General features: G+C 45.7%; 1 protein-coding gene across 1 annotated transcript in view; it reads left to right on the forward strand.

Annotated features, from left to right (window-relative positions):
* grik3 (glutamate ionotropic receptor kainate type subunit 3) overlaps positions 1-14,788 on the forward strand; it is a 255,415-nt gene that overhangs the window by 175,386 nt on the left and 65,241 nt on the right. The window contains exons 6-8 of the mRNA XM_056286082.1: positions 6,897-6,950; positions 10,569-10,739; positions 12,813-12,956. Coding sequence (XP_056142057.1) covers positions 6,897-6,950; positions 10,569-10,739; positions 12,813-12,956 — 369 coding nt within the window. The remainder of the gene's footprint in view (positions 1-6,896; positions 6,951-10,568; positions 10,740-12,812; positions 12,957-14,788) is intronic.

Raw genomic sequence — 14,788 nt, forward strand, 5'->3', positions numbered from 1 at the left:
GAACACATATATCCAAACTAAACATATATATCCGAATTAAGAACACATATATCCAAACTAAACACCCATACATCCAAACTAAGAACTCATATATCCAAACTAAAACACATATATCCAAACTAAGAACACATATATCCAAACTAAGCACACATATATCCAAACTGAGAACACATATATCCAAACTGAGAACACATATATCCAAACTAAGAACACGTATATATACAAACTAAACACATATATCCAAACTAAACACATATCCAAACTAAGAACACGTATATATACAAACTAAACACATATATCCAAACTAAACACATATCCAAACTAAGAACACATACACACACAAACACACACACTCCAAACTAAGAACACATATATCGAGACTAAGAACATGTATATATACAAACTAAACACATATATCCAAACTAAACACATATCCAAACTAAGAACACACACACACACACACACACACACATATATATATATATATATATATATATATATATACAAACTAAACACATATACCCAAACTAAGAACACATATATCCAAACTAAGAACACATATATCCAAACTAGAACACGTATATCCAAGCTAAGAACACATATGTATATCCAAACTAAGAACACATATATCCAAACTAAACACATGTATCCAAACTAGAACACATATATCCAAACTAAGAACAGAACACATATATCCAAACTAACAACACATATATCCAAACTAACAACACATATATCCAAACTAGAACACATAAATCCAAACTAGAACACATAGTATATCCAAACTAAGAACACATATATCCAAACTAAGAACACATGTATCCAAACTAGAACACATAGTAAATCCGAACTAGAACACATAGTATAGCCAAACTAAGAACACATGTATCCAAACTAGAACACATATATCTGAACTAAGAACAGAATACATATATCCAAACTAAGAACACCTATATCCAACCTAAGTACCAAAAAAAAAATCATTGTCCAGGAGAACGAACACCAGCCAGAATGACTGTCGGAACTGCCGGTCTGCATTGGCTAGCAGTTAGCTTAGCCTGACCCACTTCTGCGTCCTGTCAGACCACCCTCGGTGTTTCCTCTTTGGGCACAGCTCCAGGCAGGGGCCGCGGTCCTTGGGCCCACCAGACACAGCAGACCAGGCTCCCCCAGCTGATCCAACCCCAGCTCTCCCAGCCAGACACCCTCAACACACCTCCTCGCACTCCACTCGACGACACCAAAAACACAGTCGACACTAGGCGAGGCCGCCGCTAGACTGCTGTTGGTGTTATCGGAATATAATTATTATTTATTTTACGAGGACAATCTGACAACCTTTGGATATTGTATACTACCACAATGTGGTAAGAACATTCCTACAATCTATAAAGCGGGCATAATCCTTGCATGACATTAATACACAAAACACACATTTGTATTAAACGTGCCTTCATTCAATAGATGTTCATTAAAAGTTATGCCCTCAGACCTTAAACCAGAGGTCTAAGCAAAAGCCTCAAGACACAAAGTCTTTCTAAACCGTCAACGAAAAAGGAGGTTAATGCAACTCTTGCCAAAAGGCATCTTGGCAGAAAAAACAACACAACGCAGCCAACACTCAACTGCAGCCGTACAATTCAAAATAATCTAAAATGACAACAAAGCTCACTCAACGCAGAGAAGAATTGCTATTGTTGATGTGAGGTGTGAATAAGTGCTATATACACCAACACCATGAAAGAAACTAACACTGTACTATAGACGGATGTTGTCTAATTCCTCCAATAAGATGATTTGCCAATTGCCTTGATTGCACAAACAGAATATTTTCCACTGCATAGAAAAGAGGTTTCCAATGTCCTGTAAGTAGGATTGTCAGAATGACTAGAGGGATTTAATTATGCTTAATGGGCTCGTGACTACCCATGACAATCTCCTGTAAATACCTCAGTATGATGTATGAGAAACATGTGGCCAAATGGTAAAACCAGTAAAAACAGACGCCAGTTTGATAGTAGGTGAGCTGCAATGCTGTCGGCTCGGCAAGTTGCATCACTTCAACGGTCTGATGATAAACGTCAGATATCTATAGTGACAAAATTCAATCCAAAGTATAATGTGTAACGTCTGTGGCCAAAAATAACACGCGACAAAAGGCAAGAAGAGGAAAATAAAACATTTCAAAATATGTTTAAAAAAAATGGAAACATTTATCTTCAAAAACTTGGTAATCTTGGGGGCGTCCGGGTAGCGTAGTGGTCTATTCGGTTGCCTACCAACACAGGGATCGCTGGTTCGAATCCCCGTGTTACCTCTGGTTTGGTCGGGCATCCCTACAGACGCAGTTGGCGGTGTCTGTGGGTGGGAAGCCAGGTGTGGGTATGTGTCCTGGTCGCTGCACTAGCGGCTCCTCTGGTCGGTCAGGGCACCTGTTTGGGGGGGAGGGGGAACTGGGGGGAATAGCGTGATCCTCCCACACGCGCCTCAGCCCCCTGGTGAAACTCCTCACTGTCAGGTGAAAAGAAGCGGCTGGCGACTCCACACGTATCGGAGGAGGCATGTGGTAGTCTGCAGCCCTCCCTGGATCAGCGTAGGGGGTGGCGCAACGACCGGGCTGGGTCGGAAGAGTGGGGTAATTGGACGGGTACAACTGAAGATTGGGGGAGAAAAAGGGGGGAAAATCCAAAAGAAAAAAAACTTGGCAATCTGTAGTTTCCCTAAAGCTGTCAAGCTTTTTTCTAGTTAACTCTTTGTGCGTGTTTGTGTTTGTGTGAGAGAGAGAGAGAGAGAGATCACTTGTCATTTCCTCCTAATAATAACAATAGTGCCATTACCAAAACAACCTACATCAAACTGCAGTATGAACAAAAAATTGCATCCCGCTTTAAGTCATCTGATGGATTTCATTGTTCTTTGACGACTGCACACACAACGAACTTCAAAAAGCGAACATCTGTCTCGCGCAAACGTAAGTTAGCTTGGGGTTCGCCGTCTGTCAGCGGCAGTTTAATTGCTCCTGAACAGAACTGGCTAACGTTCACCTGTGAATCGCTAAAGAATATCTGTATGAATTCCTTGATTTTCAATGAATGACTCCATAACATGTACCTGAATCCCGACTTCGGCTCTCTGTCTTCGTTTTCTTCATTCTTCTCAAGTAGGAATACGCCCCCTACTTGTGTTTCGGAGGCGCCATCATGTCATACTTTAGCAGTGCAATGATTGATCGGACAGTTGCTGCAGAACCTGGGCCAATCAAATCCATCTGCTGACGTGATCTGGGCGACACGGTGGCCCAGTGGTTAGCGCTGTTGCCTCACGGCAAGAAGGTCCTGGGTTCAAACTCCAGGCCGTCCCAGGGGCCTCATGTATGAATCGTTACTATGGGCAAATTTGTCCTTACACACCCATGGAATTTTTTAGCCCTCAAGTTGTCTGACAGTCAGTAGCAAAGCATGATGGTTATTTGTAATTCCTTCCTCCTAACATCTGTTGTCTACCTCTTGCAACGAGCAGTCGTCCAGGCCTGCAAAAACATCAGTGTTAGCCAATCAGTGTCTAAATTCAGGGGTTACCCAGGTTCTACACTGGTCTCTGAGACAAACCTCAGGGCTAAAAAATCCCATGGGTGTGTAAGAACACATTTGCCCCTAGTAACGACTGATACATGAGGCCCCAGGTCCTCTCTGTGTGGAGTCTGCATGTTCTCCCCATGTCTGCGTGGTTTTCCTCCGGGTGCTCCAGTTTACCCACCATCAAAAAGACATGCACGTTAGGGTTCATACTCCCGTCTGTGCCCCTGAGCAAGGCAATGGAAAGAAGAACTGGAGTTGGTTCCCGGGCGCTGCAGCTGCCTACTGCTCCTATACAATAGGATATTTAAGCGCAGAGAGTGAATTTAAATGACAAATAAAGTGTATTCTTCTTCTTCTATCCATTGACATGGAGGCCCCGGGGTCAAAGATGTTGATTGGCTTGACATGACCTGTCGGTTGAACAGGGGCGCCCTGCACTGGCTCAGAGCCATTGACTGGTTTTATTTCTCCTGGCAGCTTTTTTTATTTAAAAAAAAAAAGGCTTAGCGGGGCTCTGTGCAATTGCGTATTCAGCATATGGGGCAGGCCGGGAGTGTCTACAGTACCTTTTGATCTGAGGACTCGCAGTGAAATCAGGGTGTAAATTTAGTGAGGAGTCACGGGGAGTTCAGATCCTTATGGAAAAGCAGGCGCTCTACTAAAAAATTTCAATTTTGAACTAATTTTTTGGATGAGCATCTAAAATATTCATTTCCAAATTGTTTGTGCCACAATTTTGCCATGTATATTTCTATATTGTTTTCTATATCGTATATAAATCATGCTGAGCATGCATTCTTGAATTAATGATAGGTGAGTTTCACGGGGGTGATTCATCACTCACCCTATATGTTCTTTTCCTACTATCACCATTCACACTTGGTGGTGCCATAGCAAACCGGCCATGAATTCTCATTCTTATTATAAATTAGGCGGCACGGTAGCGCAGTGGTTTGCGCGGTCGCCTCACAGCAAGAAGGTCCTGGATTCGAGCCCCAGGGGAGTCCAACCTTGGGGATCGTCCCAGGTCGTCCTCTGTGTGGAGTTTGCATGTTCTCCCAGTGTCTGCGTGGATTTGGTCCGGGGGCTCCAGGTTCCTGCCACAGTCCAAAGACATGTAGGTCAGGTGAATCGGCCGTACTAAATTGTCTGTAGGTATGAAAGTGTGTATGTCGGCCCTGTGATGGCCTGGCGGCCTGTCCAGGGTGTCTCCCCACCTGCTGCCCAGTGAATGCTGGTATAGGCTCCAGCATCCCTGTGACCTTGAGAAGGCTAAGTGGTCAGGATAATGGATGGATGGATTATAAGCTACCATGCTCATGCATTATACAAGGTCTTTCATTGCTGTGCGTTCTTCTCAGTTGCACTATCTGTTTCTTATTTACTGGGATTTTACTGGACTCGATTGTGTTTGGTTGTGTTGTATCATAGGGCGATGTTGGTTTCAACATTTGTCGCTGAGGCACAGATTTGTTGATATAGAGTAAGTATACATGCATATATGCTTGCATATAATGTATACAGACATATGCCTCTTCTTTTTTTTTAACAAGTTCTTCACAACCTACCTGGTCCTCTCTTCAACTTCAGGAAGTCTCACCTGAACACGGCAGGTTATATTACCCCTGCAGCGTGTGGGCAAACGTGGCAGCTCAGACAGAGCTGCTGCTGTCTGGGATTCTTGGGGGCCATTTCTCTTGGAGTCTAGAACCCCACTTTTCAATGGCTCCATTCTGACACTTTGTCACTTTTATTTATTTATTTATTCAAGTTTGTTTTCGGTGCTTCTCCCCTGATGGGGTCAGGAAAAGGTAAATACTGAAGAAAAAGAAAAAAACAACACATATAAAAGAAGAGAATTGAAATAAACAGAAAAAAAAGCACGGTGTGCCCGTGTCCAGCGAAATAACAACAGTCCCTCTCATTAACGAAACAAGTCGCTCATAAATGTGAAACACAACACAACTTTCAATGTCACACTTTTTTCCTTTTTTTTTTCTTTTTTGCTTGATGTCGACAGAATGAAAAGTGAATTCGTGCAGTGTGTTATTTGCATAACCTTGGCATTTCTTCGCAGCAGATGGTGCAATTAAACAGGAAGCACAGCCGCCCTGGGAATGTGATGGCTTTCAACGTGGATTGAGTGAAACAAGTGGCAGTGATTGTGGTGTGTGTGTGTGTGTGTGTTTGTGTGCCTGGGGGGGGGGGGGTAAGATTGCCATGCTGCTCTGATTGAAAACTTCCCTTTCCCTGGGAAAATGTCACGTGACCCAGGCCGTTGCACCCCATTTCAATGCATTGAAAAACTTCTAGTGCTGCTGTTCTTCTTTACTTTTACGCCCCTTTTCCACTGCATGGTACCGGCTCAGCTCGACTCTACTCTATTCGACTCTACTGGCTTTACTTTTTGGGATGTGGTTTTCCACTGCAGGTAGTACCCCCTCACGGCGAAGCCCCGCTGGTCATTTGTGGGCGTGTTGACTAGTTTTTCCTCACTTGTCTACCAGCACCCCACACGAGTGTTGTATTTTCAAAAAAAAAAACAACAAGACAACTCTAAATGTGTGCTTCACATGAACAACATTAGTGTAACTAAGAGATTCACTGACAACAAAATCTTTTTTTTACATAATCAACTATAATACAAGTTTCATAAGACTCACTTTGGCATTTCCTGGTTATAAACACAGCTGTTCAATTTCTCTCTGACCAACCAGTGGTCAGATTTTATTTATATTTAAATAAACATAAATACATTTTCTTTATATTTTCTTTATTTTTATTTATATGTAAATTTTAATATTTTTATTTATTTTATAAGATTTTATATATATTCAATAAAAATATTTAAAAATATAATTAAATATATATTTATATTTTATTTATTTATAGTGGTATTTTCATGTCACCTTTTAGTGTTGGCTCAGCTCACTTGGCACCTCGATGGAGGTGGTACCAAAAAAAGTACCTGGTACCAGGTACTATCCCTAACTTTTGCCCAATGGAAAACCAAAAAAAGTGAGTAGAGTTGAGCTGGGTCGAGCCGGTACCATGCAGTGGAAAAGGGGCATTTGCGCCGAAATCCCAACAAGTGATTTTCTACATAAACTCAAGCTGTGTCAGTCAATATAATCATTAAAACCTGGCCTGTTCTCTTCCTTTATCGATGACAGTCTTTTATTTTTATTTTCTGTCTCTTCAGTTGTCACTGGTGTTTGTTCTTTCTACGATATAGATTTTCAGAAAAGATTGAAAATGACCTTTACCTACACTTTATCTCTCTATTCATCCACGCTTTTCCGTCTCTCCCCCTCTCAGGCCCAGACCATGGGGATGATGACGGAGTATTACCACTACATCTTCACCACGCTGGTAATGTGCACACGCCTGTTAATGCAAATAGATTCTTGTTTGTTCTCATCTCCTCGCCGCTTGTTTTTTTTTTTCTTTTGATGAATGACAGCTAATTGCCAATGCGTTTTGGATCCAGTCCACAATATCAATTTTGTTTGACAAACCGGCAGCATAATGGAGTCTTCAGCGTACTGTAGTAAACACGCCTCTCACTGGTGAAGTCGACAGAGGTCTTTGAGGTGACGGCGTAAAGGCAACGGACTGGGAATCAATATTCAAAGTCACTTCCAAGTATGTAAGACAAAAACTGCTGTGGACAACCATTTCTCAGTTCTGTAAGGATTTGCCCGCGATAAAAATGAACGGAATTGTGATTATGGACAAGAAAATGTTACGGACTTTAGCTCATCATAGGTGATGTTCAGACTGGCAGCACAAATCTGGTTTTTGGCACATCCAGAATGGAGTCAGATTGCTTTTATCAAGTCTGTACAGCAAGTCCTATCTTATCAAGTCCTATTCTGTTGCCTACTAACAAGGGGATCGTTGGTTCGAATGCCCGTGTTACCTCCGGCTGGGTCGGGCGTCCCCACAGACACAATCGGCCGTGTCTGCGGGTGGGAAGCCGGATGTGTGGTCGCTGCACTAGCGCCTCCACTGGTCGGTTGGGGCACCTGTTCAGGGGGGAGGTGGAACTGGGGGGAATAGCGTGATCCTCCCACTCGCTACGTCCCCCTGGCGAATGTCCTTGACATTTTTCCAAGGAGGAGCCAAGTATCAAACCGGCAACCCTGCAGTTACCAGACCACCTGCTCTACCTCCTGAGCCACTGCTGCCCCATGTTACTATGGCGTGAGGAGTACGAGGACACATCTTCATCCTTCATAGCCTGCGGCTTGCTGTGATGATTTCAGTCAGGAGGCGCCTGCATATTTACCACGGCACCCAATGCAGACGAGCACACAAATCCGACCCGATCACTCGCAAATAACAGTCGGCCAGTCCTGAAGATCCGGTTTAAGAAACAAATGTGATTTGCCTGCTGTCTAAACGTAATGTTGCCCAAATTAGTTCACTTTCCAGTCTACGTTTATGGAATAAAACAGCATGGATGTCACCTGAATAGCAGTCTGGACAGATAAAACAACAAACCTGATCCATGAGGTGAACCGCGGAGCTTTCTAAGGATCCTGGCAGTCAGTCCCAGTAAAGTTGTGTACTCTTGGCAGTGGTTGTGGCTGTCTGGTAACAAAGCGGCCGGTAGGAAGGAGAACGACATCATGGACTGTGCCGCTCTGTTGTTGTTTTTTTTCGGCTCTGTGTTATCGCCTCTATCTCATTTTCAATCTCCCTCCGTCACCCTCCCTCGCTGACTCCCCCTCGCTTATCCGGCTGTGGACTTGGCCGGTCCGTTGTGATAATCCGATATGACATACGGAGCCGGGCGTGACGTGTGTCATCTTTCACGCTCGACGGCGTGGCAATGGCATTGTTCTGCCGCGCGTCACGTTCAGGTCGCACAACCTGCGCTTCTCGAGTGAAACCTGCAGCTGTTTATCGCTGCATTGTGCCGGTTTTGAAGCAGATGGTGCAGGAAAGAACCCGCAGATTATGTTTCCCTCAGTATTAACTTTGAGAACTTCATTTTTTATATTTATTTTTTTTATGTGATACTGTTGAGACGGCGATTTTCCCTATGGAGGCAGGCCGTCTTTATAGAACCAAACAGGACTTCGGCTCCACCTAAAGTTTCAATATACCATCAGGCTGATTGACACGCTATTAAGAAGATTACACCTGGCGGGTTGATTTGATCCAAAATGATGAATCCGTGTGCGGTATACCCGGCGATACAGTTTACCCTCGATGGAGGCTGGTGATGTCTGTGTTGCTGAGGTGAGGGAAATGTCAATTTATTAGAGCGTAAAAATGCAACGGCAGAGTGGTGTAGGGTAATAATATCCTTGTCCCATGAAATGAGTCTGTCACAGCTCCAGCGTCTCCACCCTACGGGGTTTATATGAGAGAACCCGAGCTGAGAACTTTGTTATGTCTGCCAACTCGACACCCTTTTCATAGATGCGTGTGCTGCACACTCGTAGGATGCACGTTTTAGCATACCTGCAACAGCAGGCTCGTGTCATGCTAGTGCCACTTTAAATCTGTCTCAGCTGTCGAAGCGGCTCTGCAAAACACACATTTTTATTTGCTGCATTTCCTCTTATCTGATTTGCAATATTGTGCAAAATGGGGATGAGAATGCCAGGAAAGATGAATTGCACCATTTTGCATACAACTGCATCCCGATTTCTTTGTATCCGAGGCTGCAAAATGGAAAAACCTGATACCTGGATCTAAGCCGAGCCGAGTGCTCAAGAGTGCCATGGAGAACAGTTGTGTCGTACTTTGATTTGGTTTCCATGGAACGGAGTACTCTGCTTGGCGTTGCAGTCCTGCAGAGCTGCATGATTGTAGGGGGGGGGGGTTAGTAACTGGAGGCAAACATTCTTGACTGAGTGTCCTACACGCTCCTGCTCTCCCAGCAGTAACCCCACAGGGTGCTAATGAAACATCTATGTTCATCCAAATGTCTTTTTTAGCCCTGTGGCCAATTCCAACACGAGATGTGTCGACATGTGACTTCACACTTCAGCTACAATGGCTGCCCTAGAAATTACAGCGGCTCAAATTGAATTGGTGTTTGCTTATAAGTTGCCGAGAGATTGCAAGTGTTACATTATTCATCCCCTCCAGCAGACTGGCTTCTCGGCTTAAAACATAATTCATACACTTTCAGGGAACAGCGTGTTACTTCTTTGAGGTAAACGTTCAGATAAACATGGTTGTATTCACCTCACCATTCTTCAAGCACAATCACAATATTAAATTTGGGGCGTCCGGGTAGCGTGGCGGTCTATTTCATTGCCTACCAACACAGAGATCTTCGGTTCAAATCCCTGTGTTATCTCCGGCTTGGTCGGGCATCCCTACAGACACAATTGGCCATGTCTGCGGGTGGGAAGCCAGATGTGGGTATGTGTCCTGGTCGTTGCACTATAGCGCCTCCTCTGGTTGGTCGGGGTGCCTGTTCAGGGGGGAGGGGGAACTGGGGGGAATAGTGTGATCCTCCCACATGCTATGTCCCCCCTCGGAGGAGGCATGTGGTAGTCTGCAGCCCCCCCCCCCCCCCCGGATCGGCAGAAGGGGTGGAGCAGTGACCGGGGCGGCTCGGAAGAGTGGGGTAATTGGCTGGGTACAACTGGGGAGAAAAAGGGGGGAAAAATTGTATGGATGTGTGAATTTATGGTGCAGCATTGCTTTGAGGAGCTTTAATGTCTTATCATTTGGACTTAAGGACAGCATAATAGCAAAGTGATGAAGCTCTTTTTTTTAAGACTTTGGTTATCCCAGATACAAAAACCCCACTTTATCCTCCCGCATTGAAACCCTTCGAAGCTGAGTCTCCCTCTTCTCTTTATTTGGCTTCTTTAATCAGCAGCTCCATCCATCTCTCTTTATGTGAGGACACACCAGCGAGGAGATTGGTTTTTACAGCAGTAAATTCTGCAACAGTAAGGCTGACCACTAACAGACCAAATGAGACTAACGTCCTTCTTTATTGGTGTCCATTTGAAGGACCTGATGGCCATCGACCTGGAGCCATACCGCTTCTGTGGCGTCAACATGACTGGCTTCCGTATCCTCAACGTGGACAACCCTCAGGTTTCATCGATTGTGGAGAAATGGTCCACAGAGAGGCAAATACCCCACAAACCGGACTCGGGCCTCCTGGAGGGCGTCATGACGGTATCTACTCACTGTCCTATTTTACTTTTTTCAGGAACCTGAACCTGAAGTCACACCTGTGAATGCTTATATGTTTATTTTATCAGTATGTACTGAGCAAGCGCCGTCTGTCTGTATGCTGTCTATCCAGCTAGCTGCTATCTACCAAGCCTACTCTCATCCCATGGTGTCATATATCCACGCCGTTGACAAAGTGTTGATATATAACACAGAAGGTACCATTCAGCACCTGTATGAGACACGGTGGGCTAACCACTACCTAACCTTAACCCTGAACCTACCCTCTACATTTCCTATATTACGTTGATGTTCATAAGTCAAGGCAGAAGTTTCACACTGGGGCGTCAAGGAGGTGTGGCGGTTTATTCCGTTGCCTACCAACACGGGGATCGCCGGTTCGAGTCCCGGTGTTACCTCCGGCTTGGTTGGGCGTCCCTACAGACACAATTGGCCGTGTCTCCGGGTAGGAAGATGGATGTAGGTATGTGTCCTGGTCGCTGCACTAGTGCCTCCTCTGGTCGGTCGGGGCGCCTGTTCGGGGGGATGGGGAACTGCGGGGAACAGCGTGATTCTCCCACGCGCTACGTCCCCCTGGCGAAACTCCTCACTGTCAGGTGAAAAGAAGCGGCCGGCGACTCCACATGTATCGGAGGAGGCATGTGGTAGTCTGCAGCCCTCCCCGGCTCGGCAGAGGGGGTGCAGCAGTGACCGGGACGGCTCGGAAGAGTGGGGTAATTGGCCAGATACAGTTGGCAGGGGTGCTGCCGGGGATTTTGCACCCCTATAAAGAATATGACTGAGCGCCCTTTATTAATTTAATTAATCAAATAATTATTTCATTCTTTTCCTGACTTCTCTAAACATTAAACCCCTTCCTCTACCTTCATCCCATGCTACCAGCTTGCCCAACAATCCCCTCATCAACAGCTTCTCCAATAAGGGACCCATCTTCTTAGTTTGACAAATGTACATATAAAATGCTCTCAACAAAAAGGAATGTGGTACCACCATAGCCCAGACTGAACCTGTGGGCTCTTTCCTGTGGATCTCTCCTTCCTGTGGATCACGAATCAGAGAGGATTTCGACAAGATCTGGCCATATGCCATTGGGTAATTGGGTGGGATAAGGGGAAAAACTAGAAATAAATGTGTTAAAGAAAATTTGAGCACCGTTGTCGCGCCCCCTCTAGTCCGGCGCCCGTAGAATCTTCATAACATTATACCCACTGACAATTGGAGAGAAAAAAGGGGGGGTCGAAAAAAAAAGTTTCACGCTGGAATTGATGGAACACTTGTAGATTCCAAAGGGCACCGTGTGTCGATGGTTTGTCACTAGCGTTAATATATGACACCTGGGATGAGAGTACATCTGTCTGTCTGTCTGTCATTGCTAGAAATGGTCTGTGAATAATCCCCTTTGGAGAAATCCAACCGATAGTGACGATGATACTGTTGAAGCCCATTTTTTTTGTCTTAATGCCAGATAAGAGGCACTTATAGGAGATGCAGGGTCGTCATGCTGCTAAATTTTGATCTCATTTACTCAGTGTATTCAGGGCAGCTCATTTTCCTTAAATCCCTTCATAATAGTTTAAATCCAATAATAAAAATCCTACCCCTGACATTCCAATAAAGCTCTTGCACTTCAACTTAATATGAATGTATTAAATGTGGCGTAAGGAAAATTATCCAACCAGTTTTTATGGTTGTTATCACTATTATTTTTTCAATTGCACTCTGCATGGGTTAAAATGTGCACCCAAGTTTTCTGATTTTTGCACAGAGAAAGGAAATGTAGGCTCACCTTGTGAAGCCAAGCAGAAGGAGTCTGCAGCTGAAGGCATGAAACAGTAGAGAATGACATCACCTACTAAGTTAACCATTCTCAGATGGTATTTTTGGGGGGGGGGGGGGGAGAAGCAGTAACTGAATCATATAGTTTTTCTTGTTCCTGCTCTAAATAGCGTTCTAGCTGTTTCTCTGCATCTCGGTGACGATTTGATAGACGGTGATCCGACTGGTTTAACCATGTGCACGGCCGTCAGCTGAAATAATGTTCACCCCTTATTCCAGACAGACGCAGCGCTGACCTACGACGCCGTCCATATTGTGTCGGTCTCCTACCAGCACGCTCCGCAGATGACTGTCAACTCGCTGCAGTGCCATCGCCACAAACCCTGGAGGTTTGGCGGCCGCTTCATGAGCTTCATCAAAGAGGTGACGGCAGAACCTTTGGCCTCGACGCAGCTTACGGTGGGGTTTATACGGGAAGGACGATGACGCACAGGAGCAAAGGATGTAGTAATTTGGGAGTTAGATATGTACTCAGCAAATTAATCATAACCACATACAAAGCAAACAAATTATAGGTGTTGTCACATCACGGGGTGTGTTGTTGTCAGAGCGGTGTCGCCTCCCCGAGTCGTCCCCGTGTTCATAACCTATTGTCCGGATGGAACATACTGTTATACATCTGAAAGTACTACCTGCGTAATCAGCTCCTATTCCATCCAGAGTGAAAATTGAATAGTGACAAAACTGGATGTGGAACAATGTGTATCACATCACAGAGACTTCAGTGTCAGCTCAGAAAACGAGGTGTTGGGGGGGGGGGGGGTTCAGCGCCGTTTCAATGGCAGAAAGCAGCAGACGGCGCTCAGTGACCACTCCGAGGCTGATGCAGTATCTGGCCTAGTAGTGGAGAGCTGGGACCGTGTGTGTGTGTGTGTGTGTGTGCAGCACCATAACGCAAACACATGACCCCCCCCCCCCCCCGGAACGAGCCCTGATTGCGCCCCTTTCCTGCAGCACAGAGAAGGCGAATTTTAACATCTTTCATAGTGAGGATACTTATAATTTCTCTTCCTGTTCCCCCCAGTTGTATCTGGCCAATTACCCCACTCTTCCGAGCCGTCCCGGTCTCTGCTCCACCCCCTCTGCCGATCCGGGGAGGGCTGCAGACTACCACACATCTCCTCTGATACGTGTGGAGTCGCCAGCCGCTTCTTTGCACCTGACAGTGAGGAGTTTCACCAGGGGGACGTAGCACGTGGGAAGGTCACACTATTCCCCCCAAGTTCCCCCCCGAACAGATGCCCCTGACCAACCAGAGGAGGCGCTAGTGCAGTGACCAGGACACATACCCACATCCAGCTTCCCACCCGCAGACAGGGCCAATTGTGTCTGTAGGGGCGCCCGACCAAGCCGGAGGTAACACGGGGATTCGAACCGGCGATCCCCGTGTTCGTAGACAACGGAATAGACCGCCAGGGCACCTGGGCATCTTTTAACAGACCACTTTAGAACACTGGACACACATTATGGAGTTAAATGTATGCAGTAGCCTGAATGTTAACCTGCTGGAGCTTTTTAACATTACAACCTGTTAAGCTTCAAGGTGCTGATCTGGCGATGGCCATGATTGCAGGAGCTGTCCAAGGTGCTCCTGGTTTGACTCCTCATTACTCACTGTCGCAGATTGCCAGATTTTATTATCAAAGTTACTGCAAAAAGCCCGTCTGGCCATTCAGCTCAGATGGTTATGCAACCGTACTGTGAATATGGATAGAAGACGCATTTCCTGCGAGGCCAAGTTATTTATTTCAAACCGCTTTGTCAAACACAGCAACAAATGTTACATCGATGGTGAAGACATGTTCGTCTGAGCAGCAGGACTACAGTATGTGTTTTCTTGCAGGTGAACATGGTACATGTGCAAAATCCCATATCACACCCGTTAAGTCCAGGCTGCGGGCGTGTTTGTTTTCAGTGCCCAGGATGGCCAGCCCCGCCCGTCTCTCCTGTGCCAGGCTGCTTCTCGGATGTGTTTTAATTACTTTCAGTTTGGAGAAGGATCTTTCGCTGCTTGCGACAGTCACAAGCAGAGTAAAAAAATGGTTAAATAGGTGCGTCCGGGTGGCGTGGCGGTCTATTCTGTTGCCTGCCAGCACAGGGATCGCCGGTTCGAATCCCTCCGCCTTGGTCGGGCGTCCGTAAAGACACAATCGGCCGCGGCTGCGGGTGGGGAAGCTGGATGTGGGTATGTGTCC

The sequence above is a fragment of the Lampris incognitus genome, chromosome 9 (assembly GCF_029633865.1).
Source record: "Lampris incognitus isolate fLamInc1 chromosome 9, fLamInc1.hap2, whole genome shotgun sequence".
NCBI classification, from domain to species: Eukaryota; Metazoa; Chordata; class Actinopteri; order Lampriformes; family Lampridae; genus Lampris; species Lampris incognitus.